The 25,513-nt window shown below is 40.5% G+C and overlaps 8 protein-coding genes across 8 annotated transcripts; 3 read left to right on the top strand and 5 right to left on the bottom strand.

Moving 5' to 3' along the window:
• Positions 1-4,015: 4,015 nt before the first annotated feature.
• On the top strand, positions 4,016-5,891 carry BCR41DRAFT_352078 (hypothetical protein). Its single transcript, XM_022023897.1, has 6 exons — positions 4,016-4,139; positions 4,287-4,522; positions 4,619-4,621; positions 4,872-5,012; positions 5,136-5,558; positions 5,703-5,891. Exons 1-6 carry the CDS (start codon positions 4,040-4,042, stop codon positions 5,760-5,762), a joined length of 963 nt encoding a protein of 320 aa, XP_021882055.1. The 5' UTR covers positions 4,016-4,039; the 3' UTR covers positions 5,763-5,891.
• Positions 5,892-6,357: 466 nt separating this feature from the next.
• On the top strand, positions 6,358-8,666 carry BCR41DRAFT_385936 (hypothetical protein; the record flags this gene model as incomplete). Its single annotated transcript, XM_022027735.1, has 3 exons — positions 6,358-6,925; positions 7,037-7,285; positions 7,391-8,666. Coding segments are annotated over exons 1-3 (2,085 nt in total), but the record flags the coding sequence as incomplete, so codon positions are not given.
• Positions 8,667-9,359: 693 nt separating this feature from the next.
• BCR41DRAFT_395498 (hypothetical protein) lies at positions 9,360-10,181 on the bottom strand (the record flags this gene model as incomplete). Its single annotated transcript, XM_022028738.1, has 1 exon — positions 9,360-10,181. One exon carries the CDS (start codon positions 10,179-10,181, stop codon positions 9,360-9,362), a length of 822 nt encoding a protein of 273 aa, XP_021882053.1.
• A 1,649-nt stretch (positions 10,182-11,830) lies between these two features.
• Positions 11,831-12,842, top strand: BCR41DRAFT_335545 (nucleophile aminohydrolase). The gene is made up of 2 exons (XM_022021990.1): positions 11,831-12,268; positions 12,424-12,842. Exons 1-2 carry the CDS (start codon positions 11,984-11,986, stop codon positions 12,721-12,723), a joined length of 585 nt encoding a protein of 194 aa, XP_021882052.1. The 5' UTR covers positions 11,831-11,983; the 3' UTR covers positions 12,724-12,842.
• A 391-nt stretch (positions 12,843-13,233) lies between these two features.
• Positions 13,234-13,596, bottom strand: BCR41DRAFT_370066 (hypothetical protein; the record flags this gene model as incomplete). Its single annotated transcript, XM_022026505.1, has 1 exon — positions 13,234-13,596. One exon carries the CDS (start codon positions 13,594-13,596, stop codon positions 13,234-13,236), a length of 363 nt encoding a protein of 120 aa, XP_021882051.1.
• Positions 13,597-19,707: 6,111 nt separating this feature from the next.
• Positions 19,708-20,301, bottom strand: BCR41DRAFT_395496 (hypothetical protein; the record flags this gene model as incomplete). Its single annotated transcript, XM_022028737.1, has 1 exon — positions 19,708-20,301. One exon carries the CDS (start codon positions 20,299-20,301, stop codon positions 19,708-19,710), a length of 594 nt encoding a protein of 197 aa, XP_021882050.1.
• A 1,749-nt stretch (positions 20,302-22,050) lies between these two features.
• Positions 22,051-22,842, bottom strand: BCR41DRAFT_370065 (hypothetical protein; the record flags this gene model as incomplete). Its single annotated transcript, XM_022026504.1, has 1 exon — positions 22,051-22,842. One exon carries the CDS (start codon positions 22,840-22,842, stop codon positions 22,051-22,053), a length of 792 nt encoding a protein of 263 aa, XP_021882049.1.
• An 822-nt stretch (positions 22,843-23,664) lies between these two features.
• On the bottom strand, positions 23,665-25,155 carry BCR41DRAFT_335542 (hypothetical protein). Its single transcript, XM_022021989.1, has 3 exons — positions 24,722-25,155; positions 24,143-24,449; positions 23,665-23,984 (listed from the first exon to the last, which is right to left on the bottom strand). Exons 1-3 carry the CDS (start codon positions 25,019-25,021, stop codon positions 23,806-23,808), a joined length of 786 nt encoding a protein of 261 aa, XP_021882048.1. The 5' UTR covers positions 25,022-25,155; the 3' UTR covers positions 23,665-23,805.
• Positions 25,156-25,513: the final 358 nt, after the last annotated feature.

Raw genomic sequence — 25,513 nt, 5'->3', positions numbered from 1 at the left:
GTATAAAGAGAAGACTGAAACTTTCTTCTGACAACTGAAAATACAAATCGAATACATGATACTGTAATAGTTTATTAAGTCAAATTCCAGTGTATGCCCATTAATAGGCAAAATGTTTCATAGGTTTCACGTACAGACACAGAGACACAGAGGTTAGAATTCAGGCACATGTCTTTTCACTACATCTATAATGGATTATGATGCCAAATCCAGTCCTTTTTCCATTTAAGGGTATTATGTTTCATGTCTGTACGTACAAGACATGTGTCCGTTTTGTGGCTTTTACTCCGACACTTGTCCTGAAATTTGAATTGACATCAAATCCATCGAAATTTTAACAATGTCATCATGGCATGCTAAAGATCTCTTTCTTTCTTCTTTATTTCACGCCTTCATTCCTCCATACATTCATATACACAATAAAACAATAAAACCTACAATACACAGAGTAGACTTACCCTCTCCCCTGACTAAAACTGAGAAAAATAACGGCACATTCGCATTTTCAAAGGTTCATTCCTGCTTGCTCACTTTCAAAATGACAAACAACAACGAAAAGATTTTATCCAATTTCACCTGCATGGATTTGGAACAAAGCACCAGTCAGACGAAGCCAACCAATTCAAGTACTCGCACTGGATCCACTCGTGCAACACCGAGGAGAAAAAGAGTTATTCTGACTGACGAAACGACTCCAGAGCCTTCACCAGTGGCACAGACTGCTAGAGTTAGTGCAAAGTCTTTTAAGCGCCCTAGGCGTTGTGAGGCTGATTCTTTATCCTCAAATGTCCTTCACTCCGGTCCATTGACAGAAGAAGAGCTGGCCCTGGCGAACGCACGGAAGGAGTCGGCGAGAAGTGTGCTGCAGATGATTTTAGATGATCCAGATTCATCGACGACAGTGAATCAATATAAGACACAGCTCCGGCTGTGGGAGGTATGTTGGATCATCAAAATGTCGCTATGAGCTATCTCAGACAGGCTATCAAACTAGACGACTTGGCTAATTCTCTTTTTTGTTTTTAGCAATACTGCAATGAAAATTATCAAGGTGACTGTAGCGTCGATGCGAAACGCATGCTTGAATACTTCACAACGGTTGTCTTCAAGCGAACAGTAAAGCGATTGATCGGCACAGATCGTTGCTACCGTGGCGCTATTGGGTATGCCCAGCAGGGTGGAGGAGATTCTTCGAATTCTCAGGCTGGGGAAGACGCAGTCTATGAGGGAGAAGAGATCGACGAATTAGTCGAGGCAGATATCGACGAACATGAACTAAGCGACATGGAGCAGAGACTGGAGACATTAGATAACAGCGAGCAAGTTGATGACGACGACGGCCAAAGCATAGACCAAGGTCAACAACAGGGACAGGGTCAGAGACAGGGTCAGGAACAGGGTCAGGAACAGGGTCAGGATCAGGATCAGGAACGGAGACAGGGTCAGGGGCAGGGACAGGAACAAGGACAGGAACAGGAACAGGAACAGGAACAAGGACAGGAACAGGAACAGGATGAAGATCTGGAGCTTCAGCTGAGGTCATTGGCACAGAGAGGTAAGAAGGCTCCTCCCTCCTGGGATAATATGGAGCCACCTGAAGGAGTCGACCCACATCAATGGCAGATTGATATAGCATTGAATGATGAGGAGCGAGCATCACATGAAGCTGTAACTGTTGGGGGTTCAAGCAAGAACATCACGCCGAAGCGGAAGACTGCAGCCGTTATCAGGACTGAAAATGAAAGAGAACAAGGTATGTAAAGATAACCATGTATTAATATATAAATTGTTATACAGTACTGGGATCCAAACCTTTGGGAAGGCTCCGCCATCACGCGTACCCCAGGTGACAAGACACCATGGCCGCAACTCAGTGTTAATTATCAATATAAATAGCCTACTAAATTATGACTTAATAAACCATTCCTTAATCCTGCATCCACCTTAATGTATCTTTGATTGTTACAATTTACACTAATGGTTGATACTTTTTATTATATATACAATTTTTTTTTTTTTTTTTTTTTTTTGGATATACTTTTGCGTTTGTAGTTATCCTGCAAGCACCAGAGGACAAACATGGCAGCAAAATTGTCTTTGTTCCTCTCACGCTGGGGACAGTCGCAAATGTTAAGAAGGCTTTGCAATACTTATGGAGGCAACAGTCTTCTTCGACAGCTCCGTATCCCAATCCCGCCCCAAACCCAAGAACGGATGTACCACTAGCGGAGGCGATCAAAAATTATGGAGAGAAACTTGTCCATCACAAAGTAACGACAGGCACCTTATCTCGCACTGCCACCTGTGCCGTACGAGAACCTTACAACACTAAAATGTACCTGCGTATGTTGGCCTTTACATGGCGCATGCTTCCGACGGTTGGAGTAAGCGGCAGGCGACCTTACGACAGTGTTACAAGATTTCAGTATATGAGGGAGAGGCTATGCCTCCTTGCACGCCATCATATGTTGCTGCGGGATGAGGACATCCGAAACTTGAACCTGGCTAACACATTCAATATTCAGACCCGTCACCCCGCGCCAGGGTCAAAGCTGGCGTCGGGGCTTGTCTTCTGCATCACACGTGGAAAGACAAACCATAAAGGTGTCGAACTCTATGCGACAGCTTATCGACATAAGCTGTTCTTAAGGTGCACCGTGGGCGGGTTTGCATTTTATATGCTAGAACAGTTCCAGGTAAATGATGCCGTCAGTCTTGACGCGAGCGTATGATTTTTTCTCATTCAATTACACGAAGTGACATATATCCTTATTTTTTTTTTTTTCCCTATTGTAGGTGTTCAAGGAGCCTCTTCCCAATTTTGCGGACCCTGACGAGTGGTACAGCATCAAGGTGCTAACAGGGGGTGGAACAAGCCAAGAACGGTTAGAGAACCGAAAGGAAGCGCTTGTTGGCCGAACCCAAATGAGCACTACGGCGGCTGTAATGCGTGCCTGCGACGTGCATTCGGCCAAAATTACGCACTCTGGCCGATATGCAGGGGTCTCGGAAGCCTACGAAAGAGGCTTAAGCCTGGACGATATTCCACTTGGGAAGGTAGCTACAAGAGGCAGAAAACTGTTGGCTGCATCCTTGAGCCAAAAGAGGCTGAGAAAATACAATGTACAAGCAATCCATTGTCGTGAAATTTGTGATATTCCAAGGTGTTTAGCATAAGTATCATCCAGAAAAAAGCATTATCGTCAACACTATTAACAAGACAAAACACCATCAAAGCGCTATCAAAGCATTTTTAACTCGACTCGGCTACCAACGCACTATAGCAGAAATAATTGAATACTTCATCAATATAAAAACTGTCTTAATCATTAACACTGTCTCTACCATAAAAAGATTTTGTCTATTTCGCTTCACAAATCCATTTTGTGGAAAAAGATTTGTGAAGCGAAATATAAAAATTTTGTGACTTGGTATCCTTCTGTGTCCACCTGTGTCCGCCTGTGTCCATCTGAATGGACACAGGTGAGCAATTTCGTTTCACAATCTAGGAGAAAAGAACGCGTCCTGCACAGTGTTGACCCGCACAATGCACAATGTTTTTTGAGGCTTAGCCTAGGAAAATACACTCTAGTCTAATCGATTTAAACAAACAAAGAAGGTCAAAAGGTAAAAAAAAATAAAAAAGCAAGGGGAGATCTACCATGCTGTTCAATGCGGACAATGCATCAATCCGGTGTTTTCCCGAGGATTTCTTTTTTTTTTTTTTTTTTTTTTTTTTTTGCTGCCTTAGCCCAAGGGACGTGCCGTTGACTTTGTGACACTTTTAACGATTGGGGAGGACAAGAGTCTTCCCAGAAGTTATTGATAATCCCGAGAGCTTTTTCTTATTCCATTGTTCTTGAAATTCTTTTTTTCTCATCTCATTCACTTTCGCCATCTCTCTTCCATTCTCTTTCTTTCTCTCCTTTTTTTTTTTTTTTTTTTTTTTTTTTCTTCACCACTTACGCTTTATCGTTGCATTCCACACACCCCATTTAAAAAAAAAAAAAAAAAAAAAAAAAAAAAAAATTTATCAGCAATGGCTCCTGTCCCACCCGAGGTTGTTTATGACGTCCAGAACATTCACACCGCCCTCACATATGCTGTACCAGACCAAGAAGCCTTAGTCAACATCATTGGTACATATACTTTTTTTTTTTTTTCTTTGCATAATGATAAATGTGAACAGAAAACATTGTGGGGGAGGGGGCTTGTATCTTATCTGAAACAAATGCAATTGATGAATAGTCATAATAATGATAATAATATTAATCCTAATAATTTAGGCCGCAGAGAATATCAGCAATTAATCGAAATTGCTCGTTATTACAAATCTCTTTATAATACGGACCTCGCAACAGAACTCGATCGACGTATCATTGGAAGTGTTGGATCATTGCTGTCCTTTGCTTGTATGAACAGGGTCTTGGCTGGGGTCCTATACCTGCACAACGCTGGCAAAAGCAAACGCAAATACGAAGTCTTAAGAAAAAATGATACTGCCGTTGAGGTGTTTTGTGAGGCAAGTCCTTTTATTATTATTATTTTTCTTTATACTATTTTTATTATTATCTGTTCTATATATATTTTTTTTTTTTTTTTGTTATATATTGCTCATAGACTGTATAATACTTTTCGAGACACGAAACGTTGTGGAAGAGAGTATGTGTATTTGAGTGCATGTGAATGATAGACGTGCTGGGTGGGGTGGATGTGAGTGGGCGTTTGGATGAATATGTGTATGAATGTGGTTTGCGAATCTGTATTTCAGACAGAGCGGGACGAAACAAATTTGGGGGGCTGAAAAAAAAAAAAAATTGTGACAAATTATATAATAACCATATTGATTTTTTTTGTTTTCATTCCCACAGGTTTTGGTGGGAAGAACACCTGAAGAAATACGTGAGCTCCAGGGAGCATTCACTGCTGTCTATCATTCAGATTTGAGGGATCACATCATGTCCTATCTGCATGATGACGTTGTCAAGGCTTTCTTCACTGCCATCCTACAGGTAAAGAAAAGAAAAGAAAAGCAAAACCTTGCATATCCACACTGGGAGGATATTAACATGTTACAAAGCTAACTAAATCGTTTTTTTTTTTTTTTTTTTTTCCTTTTTCTTTAACGTGCACAGGACAAGGAAGAAAAACCACTTGAAGATCGCAAGGCAGCTATCGAAAAGTTTCATTCGTTATTGTATGGTCATGATTTAGCAGCCGTGCTTGAATATGTCTCCTCACTTACAACGGCACAACTGTGCGATCTTGTACGCCACTACAACATGTGTTATCAGGACTCACATACCGTGACCACGATTAGGAAACAGTTTGGACATAAGCATAAAGGAGAGCAGCTGGATGTCTTGTTGTTTGCGGTCATGCAAGCTTCCGATCCAGCTCGTCATATTGCTTTGTTGTTGGAGAACTCAATGTATGGGCTTGGGACCAATGAGGATCAATTGTCCCGCTTGGTGGTCCTCCACCGAGGTAACATGATGGAAAGGGTCAAAACTGCATACCATGTTGATAACAGTCGAACATTGGCAGATCGTATCAGGGTAATGAGAAAAAAAAAAAAATGCTGTTATTAGATTAGTGTTATTTATATGTATCAACGACTTTATAAGGACTATGCGTGTTGAATAACCATCAAGGACTAATCTTTTTTTTTTTTTTTTTTTTTTTTTTTTGGATCGCTCTAGGGTGACACTTCGGGTCTGTACAGCAATTTGCTTTGCCATTTAATTAACCAAACTATCTAAGATCCAAGCAAATGTATGCGCCCACAAAGACAGCGTTGTTGATTTATGCTTTACAAGACATAAGAGAAAAGAAAGAAAGCTCTGCAATTGTTTATATCCTCCTCGCAACTTATAGTAAAGATTCCTGACAATTTTTTCTATCAACCTGAGTGCATGAAAAAAATTATTGACCCGCAAGAAAAGAGAACAGCTCTTTCGAGTCATTGTGCAAAAGCAAACATTCTTGATAAAGAAAAAAAAAAAAAAAAAAAAAAAGTCGAAAGTCGATGCAAGAGAGAGACTTGCAAACTGAATGCAGACAGACACAAACAAAATCCCACCCCTACAAACCCGTATACTTCTCAGTCCTGAACTCGCTCTCACTTTTCTTTGCCACCAGTAGTCAATTTGATGTGGCAGTGCACATCACTAATTAAGCTCAAACAAAAGTAGGAAGCGGCGTCTCTAGACAGAGTCCATGGACAAAAAGAGCTCCATTCTCGTTCTCATTCTCATTCTCATCTTTGCATGACATGAATGTAACAGCTGTGTGCATTTCACCATTTTCTGCATCTCGACTTCATTTCTCTATACCTTACTTGACATAAAACAATAGAAAAGTCATGGGTATTCTTAACCCAGTTTGCACAGCGACAGACGGTATCCGAGTGTTCGCACTTGCATACGCTTCTAGTTATAGCGACTTGTCTTCGAGCTATAATATCTTGATCAAATCGGACGACTATCCAAATGAGAACGTCCAGTACATGACCTGGTCCTTAATCAGTGCTGTCCCTCGCGATCCATACTATTATCTCAGTGAAGTCAACACCAATGGTCTTGGATATGGTTGTGCAGTTGATAATAAAGGGGTCTTTACAGCTCTAGCACGCCTATCACAGCAATCCAAGTCTGCACCACAGGACACAGTCGTTAGAGGGATCCAATACACGCCTGGTAGTGCAGGAGCAGCAGGCACATGGAAGAACATTGATGTCTCTCAGCCTTATGTTTGGCTCGAATCCGCCAAAGCACACTTGTACAACTTGTTGGATCCAGTAACGAATCAAAACATCTTGATGCATGCCTCGATCTCGACCCAAGGAAGTGATACTAGAATTATGATGGCCTCGTTCAACCCTACCACCAACGTCATGGAACAAAATGCGGCCCCTTGGAAGTTGGTAAACAAGCAAAACCCCCATCTTGTCCAACCTTTCTAAATGCTAGTTTTTGTCTATCTCTGTGCTAGATCCACTAATGTATGGATTTTACCTCTTCAATAATAATTAAAGCCATATGTCACTAGGTCTCTCACATTCGGGGCAAATAATACATTGTTCGTGTTGGGCCAGAATATGTCTGCCCTACAGTGGGACAGTACTATCTTGACAAAGGTCCCTGTTACGCCTGGATCCACGACCATGCCAAACCCCTCAACCTTGACGTATATAGACGGGTATAGTTTATGGGCCCCCTGCGCTACGGATTATCCTGATGTCAATATGTGGCCTTTTAATAAAGGCGCTGCATTATCGTGCAAAGTAAGAAACCCCCCCCCCCCCCCCCCCCCCGACAATTTCCTTTGTCTTATAAAAGAATATTTATAAGCTCTATTTTTTTATTCTCTTCATTTCCCGCTCTTATAGTCCAAGTTTTCTGGCCCTGCCAGCACCAGGGTGTTTACGACGGACGGGACTAGTCCAATTAAATCCCTCGATGTTTTAGGGTATTCAGGCACGTTTGACAACGTACGCACGATCCTCCTTGTCCAGGGTGCAGCCCATCCGTTCTTGTTCATGTATAACAGCTCGGGCCTTTATAGTGCCCCTCTGTCGGGATACCAGTTCGCTAAATGGGCCACCTCACCAAATAGGATCAGTATTCCGGACCAGTATGGCCTCCACGTAGATGACCCCTCATCCCCTAATCCATCCTCAACCAGAAGTCCTCGACCAACCGATACTACTACAGACGATAGAAGCAGCAATGGAGGCATGATTGGGGGGATATGTGTAGGCATCGCAGTGGTCGCGGCTGTTGCAGTGTTTCTGTTTATACGCAAGCGGCGACAACAGAACAAGAATGCGTTTAAGGGTTTGGCAGATTCAGAAGGTAGCAACGCGGGCTTGGAAGGCAGCAATTTGCTCCCGCTACAACTGCCTATTGAGCGAGCCATGAAGTCTGATGTCACGGACTCTTGGGCTTCACGTCCAATAGATCCATCCAATCCTAGTCAGTTTGCTTCATCTTCAACCTATACCCCTTATACTAACAACAACCTCAGCCATACCGCCAATGCCAACAATCCTCCAATCAATGGGTCCTACCCAATGGATCTGCCTGCCTATACCGAGAATACGGCTGGACCACATGCGGTACTTCCACTCCCTCTTCATGATCCACATGGAATTCAAATAGCCTCACCCTTGAATCGTGAAGTCTTGAGCCTACCACCAGCTTCTTCAATTTCGGATGCTATTTCAGCAACACCGTTGTATTGGGAGCCCAAGCCATTTGTTCCTCCAGGGCCAAGTAATAACAATAATAACAACAATGTCAACACAAACAATCATATTAACAATACCAATAGTATCCAAAGTGGAAGCATGAGTGTGGCTTCACCGCTAACTTCGGGTCTTCCGAGTGTACCCCTTTTCTGGGAGCCCAGACCATTTGTTCCGCCGACTCGCAACGATACCAATGTCGCCGCCATTAATAACAATAATAACAATAATAACTTTAATAATAATAATAATGTTAATCACAATGAGAGCAGTCCGGATTTAATGTCAACAGCATCGACTTTGGTCCAAGACTCTCCAACACGTAGTCCTCAATCAAGAGAAATCTATGCTGAGAATGAGCAAGATTTGCCACCGCGAATCGCTCCTGCAATCCCACAACACTCTAGGCCAAGCGGACATTAGCCGTTAAGAAAATATAAAAATAAAAACAAAAACAAAAGTAAAAGTAAAAGTAAAGAAAGAAAAGAGCATGCTTACAGAGAAGTCGTACAAATACGTAATGATTAAAATTACAGTATGGGATTTTGCTGTTATAACTACTATGCTACTATTTCCCTACTATTGAAGATGATGTACTAGAAGTAAAAGTAAGGGGAGGGAAAGAAAAAGAGGATGAGCAGTTTCCAACGGGGCCTTTTTATTTATCTGTATTAATAGCGAGGCCACGAATCGGTTGATGAAAAAAAAAAAAAAGATGCAGGATTTAATGATTTCAGTAATGAGAACAGAAACGATAGAAAGCTCCATCTTTGTGAATAGACGGAGGGGTTACTAAGGTCTATACGGTTACTCGACTACTTTCTGATTATATATTACACTACGAAATATGATATGCATATGGCGATGAAGATAAAAAAAAAAAAAAAAAAAAAAAAAAAAAGCTGGCAGCGTAAACAAATGAAGTAGTCATGGATAGAGAGGCTGGCTTCCACTATTGCCCATCAATGCTTAAGACTATGGGATGGGTTATATTTCTACAAAAACCACTGTTTCTCATTACCCTTTTTTTTTTTTTTTTTTTTTTTTCCTTGCATAAGAGTAAAGGAAGGAAGGAGGGTGGGTGTAAGAGAAATAAGCATGTGCCCAATTTTTAATTTACATTTTGATTAGAGCAATTGTTGCTATCGCTACTGGCTGTTGGGTTTTGCCTTGCCTCATTCTCCTGTTGGTCCCTAGTTGGTGAGGCCCTCATCTCTAGAGAATGTGATAGATACGGTTGCTGGGTTTGAGAAGTTGTTGATGTCTCAGGCGCCATTGCTGCTAATGTGCTTACCATTGCTATTGTTGCAATTGCTGCTGTTGCTGTTGTTACTGTTATTGTCGTTGCTGCTGTTGTTGCTGCTGTTGCCGATGGAGTCCCGGCTGACGATGGATGAATCTGTTCTTCATTAGTTCGTGGAACATAATCTGGTGGCGGGTCCTCCATAGAAACATGTGTTTCATGGGTATCATATGTTTCTTGTGATAGTGATGATTGGTTTTGTTGTGCCCTAATATGCTCAATCTGCAATGTATGCTCAGCAGCATCAACAGTACATGAATAACATGGTGATGATGATGGCACCGACACTGGATCTTCATAAAGCGGCAAAGGGTCTACAGAATCTATAGCATCCCGATGTAATCGTTGCCCTCCAGACCTGGGCTGTCGAGATGTAGGAGCAGGGTTGCCAGAAGTTGAAGCGTTACGACTTGCTCTGTTATTCCTTGCTCCTATCTCAAGCATGGTCTGTGCTCTGATACCTGCAGTTGATAACCGCACGGTCGATCTGGGATCTGGTGGAGGGCAATGTGAGTGATCTAGATCTGAGACAAAGGAGGCAGTGCTATTGGTCTTCAAACATGTTTTGAGGCTGTAAAGGAATAATGCGAAGGCTAAACAGCCTATGATGGCCATGAAGGTGGTCTCCATGACGAGTTTTTAGAAAAAGGAGAAAAAAAAAAGAGTTGAATCTTTTGATTATAAGTTTTCTACTTTCTTTTTTTTTGTTTGTTAAATATAAAAAAAAAAAAAAAAAAAAAAAAATCTCAAGATACTGTCTGTTATATAGAAATGAACGAGGTTAGTTGGATGAGGGGTACACTGAGGAACACTGTACTTGAAATATGAAAAAAAAAAAAAAAAAAAAAAAAAAAAAAAAGTTGGTATTGCTATTTGTTGTCTTTGGAAATGTTGGGCAGGGGTAAAAATGACGAGATAAAAACACACAAAAAAAATTTTTTTTTTGATGAAATAAAAAGAACGGAAAAAAAAGAGAAGCAAATGCATGCATGCACTCATACTTTCTTGTTGTTACTTGTGTACATGTGCTCGCGTTGTCGCTGCTGCAGTGCAGCGCCGTACCAAATAAATAAAAAAAAAAAAAAAAAAAAAAAAAGTATATGAATCTAGGAGAAAAGAGAAAATAGAAGAGGCAAAAAAATTTCTTGTTTGGTGAGATGAATGTCGTGCCTGGAGAGCATCTTTGGCACATTGGGCCCTTCCTTGTGTGACCACAGTACGGACCAATCCAAACATTAGCAAGTAGCACAAGTTACTGCAGCCTGAAGCCCATCAGGCCTAACATCGACAGGCAAGACAGGGACTTCATGGGAATCCTTCCAGATACCCCAAAGCAAAGTAGTCAGTCATTGATCATTGACCCACCGATAACTGACTGATCTTTGATAGATCGATAGATAACAGCCTCGCTCACTGCATCTTAGTTAAGAGCCTCATATAATCGGCACTTTCACCAAGTCCAACTCAAATCAAATGTAGATGTGTGGTTGCGCACTATTACTTCCTGTATATAGCTTCCAGTTAGCCAATGTGCTGAAAGGTATCTCTAACCTATTAAAACCGGGCGAAGAATACTGTGGTTACCGCAACTCTTTTTCTGCAAAAAAAAAAAAAAAAAAAAAAGTTTAAAAACATATAAAGAACTGAGCCGTGCCATGTCTCAAAGACCCTTAACAAGCTCTTCTGAGTCCCCATAACACCATTTCCCCTGTCGCTACATCTATGCCCCACACATACAGTAGCCTCCAGTCCCGATTCTCAGTCTCCGATGCAAGAAAAGACGTACCCAAGCTTTCGGTACGTAATTCACATCCGGAGAGGGTACCGGAAGACACGCCACCAAAGAATTTAAAAAGATTTAAAAGTCGCTACTCGGCAACTTGATTTCACAAAGACCACGACCGAGCAAGAAACAAAGTCCAGTGACGCCGCTAGCGGTTGTTCCTGGAGTTAATGCTGTCCCCGAGTCAGATATTTCTGAATCTGAAGCTTTTACATAATCTAATTTGGGTCACAGGGCCTACTACAGGCTCATGGACACATCATCCTTGGCAAAAATATAGGGAAAAGAGGCGAGGCGGAGAAGTATGAGGTCGCGCAGGGGTCTAAAGCTTAAATTCCATTACTTCCAGGTACTTGTCCTTTATTAAATACTCCTGATCTGGCCAATAAAAGCCTAAGAAATAAAGGCGCGTCATTGACGTCAGTGTGACTACTCTATTGACACGCGTGTGCGTGCGTGCGCGTCGACAAGGGACTAATGAACAATTCATTAACCTCTTTGAACAGTTTGCATTACTCTTTTTTTTTTTGTTACTTCAACGCCTACTCCCTTCGTCAACACCAACAGCAACAAGAGCGACAAGCAACATCAGCTATTACTATTACTATACTACGACTAGCGTTACAGTATCATAAAAACCCGATACAACATGGATACTCTTTTCGGCATCACAGGCAAGGACTTTGTCATCACTGCGTACGATTCCAAGGCAGTTGCATCCATTACTCTCATGAAGATTGGTGAAGACAAGTCTAGGGAACTCAACTCACACTCGATCATGCTCTTCTCGGGCGAGCCTGGCGATGGTGTTCACTTTTCAGAATATATTGAACGTAACGTGAAGCTCTACGGGATCCGCAACGGTATCGAGCTTAGTCCCAAAGCTGTCGCTTCCTTTGCCAGACGTGAATTGGCTGACAGCTTGCGTAGCAGGGTAAAAAAGAAAGTCATATTATCGACTCGTGTTGCCTTACGGCTCAGTATTGTTTATTGTTCAAGAGATGCTAACGTTATGGTCCTATTTTCTATATATCATTGTCGTTTTTCTTTTTTTTTCTTTTTTTTTTTTTTTTTTGCACATTTTTCCAGAAACCATATTCTGTTAACTTGTTGATTGGTGGATACGATGTCAAGACCAACAAGCCTTCACTGTACTGGCTGGATCACTTGGCTTCATCGGCAGAAGTCCCATTTGCTGCACATGGATACGGTGCTTACTACTGCTTATCGCTTCTGGATCGGTACCATCGTGAGGATATCACAGAGGAAGAGGGCGTCAAGCTGTTGCAAAAGTGCATCCAAGAACTTCGCTCACGCATGATCCTTAACATGCCTGACTTCGTAGCTAAGGTTGTGAACAAGGATGGAATTCGAATTGTGCAACTCTAGAAGAAGAAAAAGAAGAAAAAATAAGAAAAATAAGACAAAAAAAAATAAAGGGAATTTGTTCTGCCCTCTTTTTGTCCAATTGATGAGGCAAAAGAACAGTATACTACAAACAACTAAACAATAAAGGAAACGAAACGATAACAATAGCATAATGGGCGATTGGAAGCCAAAAGTTGTGATACAAAGCAAACACTTACAAGAGGTCCTAATCAACCATCTTTAAATCAAGGAACATTGAATAATCTTTCCATCCTAAGGGATTTCAGCTGAATTTTAAAAAGTGAATGGATATATTACTCCACCTTGTAAATAACAGGGATAACAAAATAGAAGAACTAGCAAGAAGTTGTTTATTCATATGAAGATGAAGACTAAGATATTGGCAATGATTCGAATAGTCATCATCTCTTTTATCCCTCACTACTTTTTTTTTTTTTTTTTTTTTTTTTTTTTTTTTCCGAAGCTTATTACTTGGCTGAGGTTGTAGTTCAAGATTTTGTTTCTTGTCCTTTAGCACCACCATGGACACCAATTGTTGCACCAGTTTTTACACCACCAGGGACATCGGCAATTGCCCCAACAGTTCCAGCCGCATTTGGAGTTTGCACCTTCCTCGGACACGTTGGCATTCAAATCCTCTACAGATCCTTCAGCAGTGTTGATGGCCTGGAGATCCTCGTTGACCGAAGCTTCGGACTTTGTAGGAGCCGCGATGGTAGGATTGGTCTGGGCAGGCTTAACAACGGGAAGGGTGATCGAGGTAGGATTGGCTAAAGATAGATTAATGGACGAAGTCTCGGCTGTCAAGGGTGCGGCCTGGATGACCGTCAAAATGGTCGCAACTAAAGCAATAGAAGGAGTCTTGAACAACATTGTGTCTTAATAATAAGGATGGATGACAAAGCAAGAGAGAAAAAAATAAAAAGAGAGAGAGAGAGAGAGAGAGAAGATGAATAAGTTGATTGGCTGATTGTAGGTGGTGTTGACTACCCTGGATTCTTAGAGTATTGATATCGCTGGTAGGTCCGAGAAGTGTTCGGAGAGTTCAGGTATTTATACATGAGCAGACGAATAATGCGTTGCTTGTGCCAACTAAAGGATAACTTGATACCCCGGCGCCATTGCCATTCCAGCTCGGAGGTTTTTTTTAAAGAACTGTACAATCGGTATGATCTAATGTTTCTTTTGTTTTTATCAGATTCAAATTTGAATCCATCATTTGCAAGGCGAAGAGGGGAGAAATATAAAAAAAAAAAAAAAAAAAAAAAAAAAAAAATGAATATTGTTTTTAATGAGGAACCAATTCCGAGATCTCTATCCCTTTGATTCAGAGTCCCCACTGTCATGATTTGAATGAACAAAAAAAAAAAAAAAAAAAAAAAAAAAAGAGAAAACTACAGCAAGGCTATCATTGAGACATTCTTAATGCACTACATGTGTATGCACGTGCATATATTGGATCACAATAAATCTTCGGAAAATTTTACTAAGCATTCCAACAGTAAATGTTATTTTTCTAACACGACCTCCTATGAAGAAGCGGAAACAAAAAAAAAAAAAAAAAAAAAAAAAGTGAATATTACGGTCCAAATAACTGTGATACAACTTTTTGATGTTGAAATATTAGAGAAACCCAAATAGTCATCAGTTTAAGACAGTGTTTTCGTACTGATGTACCCCTCCCATACCTGAATCCGGTAAAATAAACCGATTGTGGCGTACAGTGGAATCTCGATAATTGTACACTTTTGTACAATTTTCGAATTTGCTATATTTCTCGGTTATTGATTGGCTAAGAAGCCGACAATTCATGAAAAACTATTCTAAAAATCCTCTGCTGATTCCCCTACTCCAGTTGAGTGTGGGTTTTTTAGAATACTTTTTTTTAAAAGAGTAAGGCTCTTAGCCAACCAATGGCCTAGAAATATATCAAATTTGAAATTTGTACAAAAGTGTACAATTATCGAGATTCCACTGTACAAAATTTATCTAACATCGGTTTTTGCAAAAGTAAAAAATCGGTAAGTTACTTACCGGTTTCTTACCGATTTCTTACCTCTGTGATACCGATTTCTTACCTCTACAAAAAGTTTACTCCAAAAATGAATAGCAGCTTCTTCTTAGTTGCATGTATATGCTGGGTCCTTATATATGCATATAACTTGCGCTTGGTTCTTATATATACACGGTATACACGACAGAACAAAAAAAAAACTTTTGTTATAATTTCTGGACTAAGGAAAAATGCACCCCCCCGGCTGAGAATTCCTAAAACCCCCCCGTCAACATACCTTTATTCGGAATTCTTATTCCCCCGGCAACCACGTAATCCTTAACCCCCCTGTCAATATTCTAGAGCTGTTTTTGAAATTGAGAACCGTTTTTCATTCCTAATCAAGAGCATAAAGTTGGACCTGAGTTTATGCAAGCATCTTTGTGGCTTGTTGACAGCAAAAAAATTGATTCATAGTGTGGTGTTATAGTGTAAAGTCTTTCTTTTCGATGACTATATCGCATGTAAAGTTGCTGAAGGTTCTGAGCCTAGAGATAAATACAATACTAGGGAGGGAGCCATTCATCAAGGAACATGTGTGAAATATGCCAGGGTCATAATAAGTAACGAGAACGAAATAAAGATGTGTTTATTGTGATCCAGGGATCTTCGTTAAATAAAAAGGGTAAAAATCTTAGCTATAGTAAAAACCCATGTAAATGACTGCTAATCGCAACAATGTGTCTGTCTAGCTGATTTTTCTACTGTCAAGTTTTTGATGATAAGATAAAAAGTAAGAGGGCTTCAATAGCGTTGAGTTTAATAGAAAGACAGATGTAGCCAAAAGTAGAAAATAAGACCCAAAAAACAGCCTCAAAATGTTGACGGGTGGGGTAAAGATTCCGATAATTAAGACGGTTGACGGGGGGTTAAGATTTACCTTTCGAGAATCTTTACGGGGGGTGCTTCTGAATTCTGACGGGGGACGGGGGTAAGAATTCCGAGTTGACGAGGGGGTCTTGGGAATTCTCAGCCGGGGGTCAATTTTTTATTCTGACAGGGAGGTGCATTTTTCCTTTATTCTTTTTTATATTACTTTTCTTTGTGATTCAATAAAAAGAAACAAAGTTTGTGACCACATAATTTCAAAATGTTGGATAAATCTTCAGTTGAGGATAAGAAAGTTTAACTGATCATAATGACAGACAAGAAATGAAGAGAGAAAAAAAGATGTAGATCTACACATCGCACGCAAGAGACATTTATACAGTCGAGGTCAAAGTAGAGCTGCGTATCTGGCTATAGAGTAACATATCCAGGACACATATGTGTGCAGTAAGTGGACATGCGTGAGTCTGATCAATGATCAAATAACACCAGAGAGAGCACGCACTGGATCGCATGACTTTTGACGGCATCCAGCGTAGGTGATCACTATGCGCTAGTACAGACATAGTCCTCAATAGTATAGTCCTTTGTCAAATACCCTCTATAAGCGCAAAAGACGGCGGGTCAGGATGGTTTTCATCGAATGTCCAAAGCTTGCCCTGCCAACTGCTTGTACTCTTACCACCATTTAACCGTCTGCCTAGCTCGGAAGATGCCATTCTGTGTTGTTATACGCCCTAGATCCTTGACAAAGCACCGCCTACTGGAGTTACTGGCTCAGTCTCCAGAAGCTGCAGACTCTCGCTCTTCAGGCCCTTACTTGGTGCCTTTATGCATCTTAATAACATAGACATCTGCAGGGAATAGAATAAAAGCTTAGTAACAAAGCTTTTCATGTCTTGACTGTGGATAGAGCTGCTGAAGAGCCCTCCGCTTCGCTTTCACACAGCCTCAGCATACAGCTAAACAAACACACTAAATTAATGAGTCCTAGTACACCGATCTTTAGGGTAAAGCGCAGGCCATAGCAACTAGAAGTTGAGTAAAAAGAAAAATAGATAAATAAAATAATGTCAGCACTATTACAAGTCTTCAGCTTCAATACAAACGTTACATCACTTGGCACTCTCACTGTTACCATTGATGCTTACTTGGAACTTGGCAGCATCTACTTCAATGAGCAAGGAAGGAACAGAAAAGGGTCTCAGCTGACCTCGAGAACCTGGTAATTACAGCATCGAGTAAAGAACGAGCACCTTGAGCACCTTGGTGGCCTTGGGATCTCGAGTATCTTGAGTACCTTGGGCATCTTGATTGGCTTGGGTACTCTAGCTTCTCGAGACTCTAGTATTTAAGCTGACGGCAGTTGGCGACCTTGAGTATTTTATTTTTGACTTGAGGCTTTCCTATGCTCTATATCCAATGTCCCATGTCATTTGTCCTAATGTCCTTTGAGCTATATCCTGTGCACTATGCTCAGAAAAGAGTACGCCAGACGACGTAGCATCAACCGTTGTTGCAGAGTCGCTCATCCACTCATTGAATCCTGCTCAAATGAACTATTTAACAAACAATAGTCAACCAAAATCTTTATGTCTTCAAAGCAGCTCATCATTCGCTTCTGTATTCGAAAAAAAAGACGACTGTGAGGAAGCTTTGTTCTAAGAGATGAAAGAAAGGTGTACATCAACAAGACGAGCCAATGCTTTGTTGAATAAAGAGATTTTTTTTAAAAATAAAGAAATAATTATTACCAAAAGTTGTAAAGAGTGTCAGACTCTTCGCCTGTCTGCAGATAAGCAAACAGCCCAGGACGCACCACGAGGAGGTGGTCTGACTATTGCGTCCCGCTAGTCCCGCAACTCTCTGACAGTCCTACGACCAATCGTCATCGAGTACAAACATTGAGGAGCCTTGTTGAAGCGCTGGGGCAACGTTTTCGCCTGATTCGCACCTGTGGTGGGCCAGAACTACTTGCTGATGCAACGCCGCGGGCAGACGCACCAGGAACTTAAAAAGCGACTGAGTGAGGTGCAAGATTGGTGAGGGAAAAGAGAGGTATTTATACATCTGGTGACTTTTTTATTCATGCGAAACTAAGGAACTTGACAATGGGACTCTTGTTGTCAACAGTGCAAGGCTTTTGGCAAAAAAAGAAAAAGAACGGTAACAACATTAAAGAAGGAAATCGCCAAACCGTCGTTCGTCAAATAAGGTTTGCTTTTATTTGTTGGACGTGTCCCTGAAACCAATTTGTGATTTCAAAGAATTGACTGAATAACAAACACATATTCGGCATTTTGCGCCTTATTCAAGAAGAAGATTAAATAAACTGCGCACCTGTGATATCATTCGTTAATTTTCATATGCTTGCAAAGTGGAGAAAGAAAAAACTCCCACGGGTGAAGGTGAGAATAGCATTAATAACATTCTATCCTCAAAGATATGCAGGGTCATACATACAACAGCCTCCCTTTCCACAACAAGAGCACGAGCCACATTGCTCTCTTTGTATAGTGTACAACAAAGAAAGAAGGAAAAACGGTGAGCAATGTGCTGCAGCTGGAGTAAAAGGACGAGGTTCGGAGCACAGGCTTGTTAGAAACTCGCATACTCCGTTTTTCATCAGCATTAAGCTCAAGTACCTTTTGGCTCTTAGTAATAGGGCCCACCGGGCACTTACCAGCCAAGTTAGCCATTTGACTCTCTTCTCCCATCCTCTCTTCATCCCTAACAAGGAATAGGATAGACTATTCGTGGGAACTTGTACTGCGGCAGTTTTTGTCCGAACAGACTTTTTACAAATAAGCGTTGATACTTTGTTTCCTCATTTTCATTTGAAATGTGACAGATGACATCAAAGGCACGTATTGTTGTTGATATTTTATTGGTCGCTCTTGAGCGTACAGCAAGCAAGGTACTTAGTACATCGCACTTTTGAAATCCAATCAGTTCTCTCTCTTACACATTTTCCATTTTTGTTTTCATACTGTGCCCACAGGTGAAAGAGTATAGAATATACCCTTGCCTATTTAGCCATCATTCTCCCTACATTTCAACCATACCCAGTGAAAAATATTTAGACAGTAGTTATCAGAAGCTAAGATAAGTGAGAATAAGATGTGGGTCCACACACCACATCCATGGGGTATTTATTCATTTTCTGGTAGAGAGACTCGTACCAAGTAACTACATATCTATCTAGAAGCGACATGGGATTATTCAGGAACCATGTCGGTGTTTTGTCGCGTCTCTAGTGACGCGTTATTATTATTATACTTTTCTTAGCGTATTAATTTTAGGAATTCCCCTAGTGTGTTCCTAGTGCGTTTTTAGTATTTTTCTTAATCTTCTAGCTGGGCCGTTATTATCTTGTGTATTGAAATATACAACAGACACTATTGAACGTTATCAGAAGCAATTTAAAGGCTTTATTTGAGGGTGTGTACCCTTTATTATTAAGTGGATCCCAAAAGGTATTACAAATCTTGCTTTGTTACATGGTTTTCCTAATAGATTTGGTTTTGATAAGGACGTTCATCAAGAGAGGAGCATTATGCAGGTCTATTTCTAGCTTGACCCAGAAAGATGGATGTTTATTTTTTATTTTTCCTTCAAAGTATGAATAGTTAATGGATTTGCAGAATAAATGTTTGCTAAAATCCTCTCCGTCCTGGCAGCAAGCAAGGGCGTTATTAAACCTCGCCCAAAAATAAACTTAAGGCTTTGGAGGGCACGAGCCTAAGAATCCATTGCTCAGAAGATAATCTGGTTTTTTTTATTTTTTTTTTATTTGGAAATAGTGCGCTGTGAGAATTGATAGGTAGGTTTTAAGATCCGTTTGCAAAGAGCTTATTGGTTTCATTTGTTTATTGATGGACGACAGAAACTATTAACCACCTTAGTTTTATATCCTCTTTTCTTTCTGGAGGCAACTCATTACTTTCACTGCAGGCAGTGGGGATTTGTTTATTTCTATTATACATATAATTTACATCAGTACAAAATTACAGGATTGCAAACAAAAAGAGGAAGTTGGCACGTGCTTAACGTGCCAACGTTCTTTTTTTTTCTATTTTTTGCCCAAAGAGAATAGACCGCACTTAATGGGCTGATAGCATGTTTGCGTGAGTAAAGTACTTTGGCGGTCTATTCTCTTTATCACCATCATCTTTGTCGCGTCGGCTCTTCTTCTGTGACAATGTTGATGGCTTGCAGCTGCCATGTCCAACCTGCCGACTCTTTTGGCCCTGGCTCTGCTTGTCACTGCTTCCAGATTTATTTTCGCTGGAAGCGCCAGTCCCTTGGATAACTACACCACTCCCAGACCTCGGACGAGGTCCAGGAGCGGGTACAAGTGGTGCAGGGCCTCTAGCCCTACTTTGGGTCAATCTCACTGAGGCTGAGCCTGGTCTAACCTCGTTCAGAGGCCCTCTGCTGACAGCCTCTAATTGTTGGTTCCTTGCCCTAGCCACATTAACCTCCCTTTCCGCCTCCGCAGCCAGTCTATGGGCTCTACTACGGGTCATGTACACCGTAGTGAGGGCTTGCGGTGCTTTTCTCCGTGCGCGCTTTGGCGCCTTCCGGCCAGCAGTAACCTCTGCGTTCTCGCTCTCGTCGTCGTACTCTAAGCGGCGTTTCTTCCCATCTCCCTTGGCAGGCTCTGATGATCCGGCCGTGTCCTTTTGGTTGTTCATATTTCGGGGAGAGAAGAGGGACGGCAAATGAAAATGTTGTATGTGCTGTTACAACAAGGTGAAGCGATGTAAACGACACGTGTAACTTATTATTTATGTACGTGAAAGGAGAAGTATGAACTCGAGCGTATTTATGCCAGAGAAAAATAAGTCAATATATATATATATATATATATACAGTTACGAGGGCTTCTTTTAAAAAAAAAAAAAAAGGAAAAAAAAAAAAAAAGTATACTAGTAGAAAAACAGCACAAGAACAGCGGTTGCTGACGCTTTGCAACAGTTCTTTATGTTTTGAGTGAAAAGTGAAGAAGCAACGAGCTTAAAAAAAAAAGGCAATATAAAAAGGCAGAAAATAAAGTCTGCGCCATCTTACGTCAACCGTGACTACTCAAATGTCCCTTAAACGTACGGAATAATCTAATTGGCAGCCCAAGATGTGGTCAAATAATTGTTTCCTGTCTAGAGTCCTCGCCAAAAAGTCATAAACTGGATATATTTTTCAGGCTTTTAAATTGAATAGAATACTTTCATTTTAAAATTCGTACAAACTCAAAATTTTAATTTTACGGAAGGGGTTTTCAACAAGATATTCCTCCTAAGACTCGCTATCCTCTTTCACATCAAACATGCCTCCAGTATCTGGCGTAAGATCCACTGTTTCAAGAATGCAAGTAAAGTAGGTTGGCAATGAGGATGAGGTTGTCCATCCCCAGCAAATTCTAGTATTTTTAATCAAAAACGACGATTGAATTGATGGCATCCAATTTATTCATTCTATTCAAAAAGTATATGAATTTCTGTCTTCGTACGTAAATTTTTTTGTTCTTCAAATTCTAATTCAAATCGAGTATTTTAAAATATATCCAGTTTATGACTTTTTGGCGAGGACTATTCACATTTTTATTTAGAGGAAGTCCACCAATTAAAAGCGGGTTTTATTAGGAAGACTGAAATGTGCATTATTTGGCTACCCAAGTGTGTGAAGTTAAGTGGCTGCCCCCAAAAAATAGGCTGCCAAATAATATATGGTACCTGGAATGCCAATCAGATTAATCCGGTTATATATGCGTCTGTAGGGCCTTCGAATGTTTTCTTACCTCGCTGATTAACAATTGTCTGCGGCTGCTTTTCATTAACCTGTCATATTCTTTGTAATTGTTTACAGGTTGCAAAGTTGATATCGAAGGCGCCAACTGTCACGTAAATAAATACCCTTCCTGGGGATGAAGCAAATGATCCTTTCCAATTTGGTCTTTCCGCAACCTCAAATAAAGCGAGGGATCCCGCCTTTAGTCTGCCTTTGGATGCAAATAGCACGGAATAGTTGCTATTAGGTGTTGCCTTTTCTCCTCTCTCAAGGTATACTTTTCCACCTGCGGTTAACTTACACTAATGGACTTTGGTGCATAGCAACCGCGCCCCTAGATCGAGGAGGCTACCACCATAATTGTAATACGGCGCCTGCCTTCCTGAGTATTTACATTTCTTGGGTTTGGATAGTTTTTTTTTTTTTTTTTTTTTTTTTTTTAGCGCTTCGTGAGGATAAGACCAATAGTTATTGTCACAAAGGAATGTGTGTAAGGGCGGCGAGGGTATACTATATCTTTCTTTATTATTTTTTAGGTGTCAAGGGCTTCCAAGAATGTGGAAATGAAGAAGTATGGATGTGTATTGATGCTAGTTATTATGAAATGAAGGAATCAAATTAAAAAAAAGCTTTTGTTTTTTTTTGCTGTTGTCCTTGTTCTATTTGAAGTAAATGACGATGATTATTAAAGTCAAGGCTACGAAGGTCAGACCTTTTGTCAATTTTGAGTCCTTTTGTTGACATGTCCTGAATAAAGTCCACGTACAATTATCGTTATTACTATCATTATCGTTTGAGGCGTCGTTACCACCATTGCCGCCAGCGCTGAACTGTAATGCCGATAAGGCCGAGGTAGCGTTGGCTATAGTATTAGTAGTTGTAGTGGTAGCCGCGGGAGAGGAAGAGGAAGCGGCGGACAAAGACGAATCTGTCTGAGATGTCTGAGGTGATGATGGTGGCGCTGGTGGCACTGGTGGCGGTGCTACTCCAAGCAGCTCATACTTGAGAGCCATATTCGCAGGAACCATATACGCAGGATATATCGAAGGAGCCATTTGGAGCGTTATTGCATGGGGAGCTGAATGAGCAACGGAGGCAGAGTCAAGAGGGGTAGGTGCAGCAGTAAGGGTAACAGCAGAAGTAGTATCAGCATTGAGTACACCAATAGGCGGGATCGCAAGAGCAGGAGTAGAAGTAGGAGCAGAGGAGGCCGTAGCTGTAGTTGTACTTGTAAGGACACTTGGCTGAAGATCTATGGCGGTGTTCATCTTGATGGAAGCAGAAGCTGATCTGAGCGTCCTTGAGTCAGGGTCATATAGTATCATGATCCTTGTATGGTGATTATCGGAAGACTCATAAGTCAGTAATGCCTCAGATGCGTGCGAGACTGTAGGGTTGATTCCTTGGATCCCGTGAATGGTGGAGGGAATCATGGGGTCAATTACTGGCATGAAGTATTAATGTATTGTAGGCTTAATAATAGGTCTATAGCAGAGTGAAGCGCGCAAAAACTAAAATGGAAGTGGAGGGGGGGTTGAAGGTACTAATGACTCTCAGAGTTGCGTTTCTTTTCCACGCGTAGTTCCAATCGGTTTGGCTTGTGATCTTTTTTTTTTTTTTTTTTTTTTTTTTTTTAAAAAAAAAGTAAAGGGGATGATGGTGGATGCTTAACAAGTCTTTGTCAGCTTTTATAGAAATAAAATTCTCTCTATCCCTTGCTATGAAAGGCAAAAAAAAAAAAAAAAAAAAAATTACCATCGTTCCTTTCTTCGTTTATTTTTGACACACCTTATTGTTTTGTGCTAGGAATTTCCCCACGATCGATGCTTAATGCACAAATGCACCAGTGCACTAATGCATTGAGGAAATTGTCTATCCCATGATCGACTCGATATGCAGTAACAGGCAGGAAAAAACGCCTTTTTAAAAAGGAACGTTAATGCATCGCACAGCCACCCTAGTCTAACTATTAAAAAGTGTCTTATTCGCTTTGTATATTCTCGGTCACTCCCACCCAGTACTAACGGCTTTTTTTTTCTATGCTTTTTTAAACGTCTTGGTTATCTTCCTCTTGACACGAAAAAATATAATCAGCCACGCTACACTCGTTTCAATATCCTTACTATAATATGATCTTATTAGTTTGACAAAGAAAGTAAAAGAAGTGACATTTCATTGACTAAGAAATTATCCAAAATGGCATTTATCGCGAGCAATAGCATTGCGACAGTCAGTAAAACATATTTTATGTCAACGCATTAAACTGATTGATCCTCCAAGTAAGTTCTATTCCATTTTATTGCTCGTTGTTTATTTATTTATTTATTTTTTAATGCAAAAAAGTCATGTTGTAGAATGGGCACAAAGTAGGTGCGCAAAACATTGTGGTTTCTATTTTCTTTTTCTTTTTTTTTTTACCCCAATAGAGGAGCAGCCTCGCCAGTGTTATGACCGATCAAACGGAAGACGAGGGGCTTCAAAGTATAAGCAACAACAGCAATGCCTAAACCAAGTGACGTCCAGTGAATGGCAGGCACTTCATCCTGTTGAGCAAAAACGCCAAACAAGTACCAGGCCAAAACCAAAGCAGCAGCTAAATTGAAAAAAAAAAAGAAAAAAAAAAAAAGTAAAGCAGATCAATCAGTAGTTATCGACATCTAAAAGGTTGTAAGGGGTTTTTTTTTTTTTTTTTTTTTTCACTGAAATATTCACCAAGCATAATACAAGTTATTCCAAGTTCAAAGGGCATACCAACATCTCCTTGCTTGTATTCAATATATCCGATGACAGTCGATGAAATAAAGACAAGGCCAACAATTGCAAGGACAATCTGGAAGACCGAAGGACCGTCTTCATGAACAGGTGAGAAGACTGCGAAGGCATTGATAATCAAAAGAACAAAGATCCAGGCATGGTAGAGCGAAAATGGAAGATGCAAGAAAAATACATCTAAAAGCGTATCTGCTGACTCCTGTTCCTTTAAACGATGGTAAATGAAGGCCACAGCTGCTGTGGCGAAGAACAGTGCAATCAAAGCCAAAAAGGTGTGGCCCGAAGACTAGCGTTGAAACAAAAAAATATAAATGGGGATGCAGGTTAGCTATCTCTTGTCTGAATCCCAACATCTTTATTTTTGTTCACCATTTCATCACTTCTGTTAGAGACCGATTTCCAATAAATGCTTGAAAAAAGACCAGCAAAAAAAATAAAAAATAAATAAAGGTTTTTTCGACCTTGATTGTTTTTACTACAGTAGAAAAATCCGAAGAGAGAATTGAAATAAATAAGGTTTTTTTTTTTTTTTTTTTTTTTTTTTTTCTTTCTACATACCCAGAGTGCTAACCAGAAAGCATTAAAGACAGTAGCTGCGACGAAGTGCCATCCAACAGCTTGATGAACTTTATCTGTGAACCATTGGTAAACAATCATTCCTCCAAGCAAGAAATGAATCAATGTCCAAATGTAAAAAGTGAATGAGGCTGGTGTAATATAGGACCTGTGTTTTGAATCATATGGTGAATCTGTGTCAGGGTCGCCTCCAAAGGTCGAGTACAAATTGCCGGAGAGCAATGTCACATAGACAAGAATGTTGGCAGTCTTGGAAGGCCAGTGATGGAATTCGATGGCCATTTTGTTTTGAATGCGGATTGAGTAATTAATGTAAAGGAAAAAGAGTGAAAAAAGAAGGAAGAGAGAAGTAACATGTAGTCAAAGATAGAAAACTGCGTCATGTGGGACGCTTTGTACAATTGAACGGACAATTGTTGGAAGACTGTATGCCATAAACCTTACTCTGCATTTTTGGATGAAGATGAATTTGATCTATTTTGTCTTTTTTGCGTTAGTCCATCCGTTCGAAGACAGACACAAACATTCACAATATAAACCCCATGAATGTACAGTGCATATAAACATATGAATGGCACTTGGTATCGTAATGATTTATCAACAAAACATTCTTTCGCATAAACATGCTACTTGTGAATACGGACCCAGCGACCATTCAAGTGGTCTGTATGGAATGATATGCGCAAATTTATATTCGCTTCAGGTGCCGTACTTGCCCTGACAGTCTTTGATTGATTGACTGTTGTTGATAATGTCAATGAGACTGAATCTACT

Source organism: Lobosporangium transversale, assembly GCF_002105155.1.
Source record: "Lobosporangium transversale strain NRRL 3116 chromosome Unknown BCR41scaffold_15, whole genome shotgun sequence".
In the NCBI taxonomy this organism is placed as follows: domain Eukaryota; kingdom Fungi; phylum Mortierellomycota; class Mortierellomycetes; order Mortierellales; family Mortierellaceae; genus Lobosporangium; species Lobosporangium transversale.
The sequence above is the reverse complement of the archived record's forward strand: the minus strand, read 5'-3'. Positions and strand labels throughout refer to the sequence as shown.

What these genes read in the sequence shown, in the direction of transcription:
- BCR41DRAFT_352078 (XM_022023897.1), top strand. Translation starts at nt 4,040, where the DNA reads ATGGCTCCTGTCCCACCCGAGGTTGTTTATGACGTCCAGAACATTCAC. An exon ending in TCTTCACTGCCATCCTACAG is followed by an intron (nt 5,013 to 5,135) that starts GTAAAGAAAAGA and finishes TAACGTGCACAG; the next exon opens with GACAAGGAAGAAAAACCACT. An exon ending in CATTGGCAGATCGTATCAGG is followed by an intron (nt 5,559 to 5,702) that starts GTAATGAGAAAA and finishes GGATCGCTCTAG; the next exon opens with GGTGACACTTCGGGTCTGTA.
- BCR41DRAFT_335545 (XM_022021990.1), top strand. Translation starts at nt 11,984, where the DNA reads ATGGATACTCTTTTCGGCATCACAGGCAAGGACTTTGTCATCACTGCG. An exon ending in CTGACAGCTTGCGTAGCAGG is followed by an intron (nt 12,269 to 12,423) that starts GTAAAAAAGAAA and finishes ACATTTTTCCAG; the next exon opens with AAACCATATTCTGTTAACTT.
- BCR41DRAFT_335542 (XM_022021989.1), bottom strand. Translation starts at nt 25,021, where the DNA reads ATGGCCATCGAATTCCATCACTGGCCTTCCAAGACTGCCAACATTCTT. An exon ending in CTTTCTGGTTAGCACTCTGG is followed by an intron (nt 24,450 to 24,721) that starts GTATGTAGAAAG and finishes TTTCAACGCTAG; the next exon opens with TCTTCGGGCCACACCTTTTT. An exon ending in ATACAAGCAAGGAGATGTTG is followed by an intron (nt 23,985 to 24,142) that starts GTATGCCCTTTG and finishes TTTTCAATTTAG; the next exon opens with CTGCTGCTTTGGTTTTGGCC.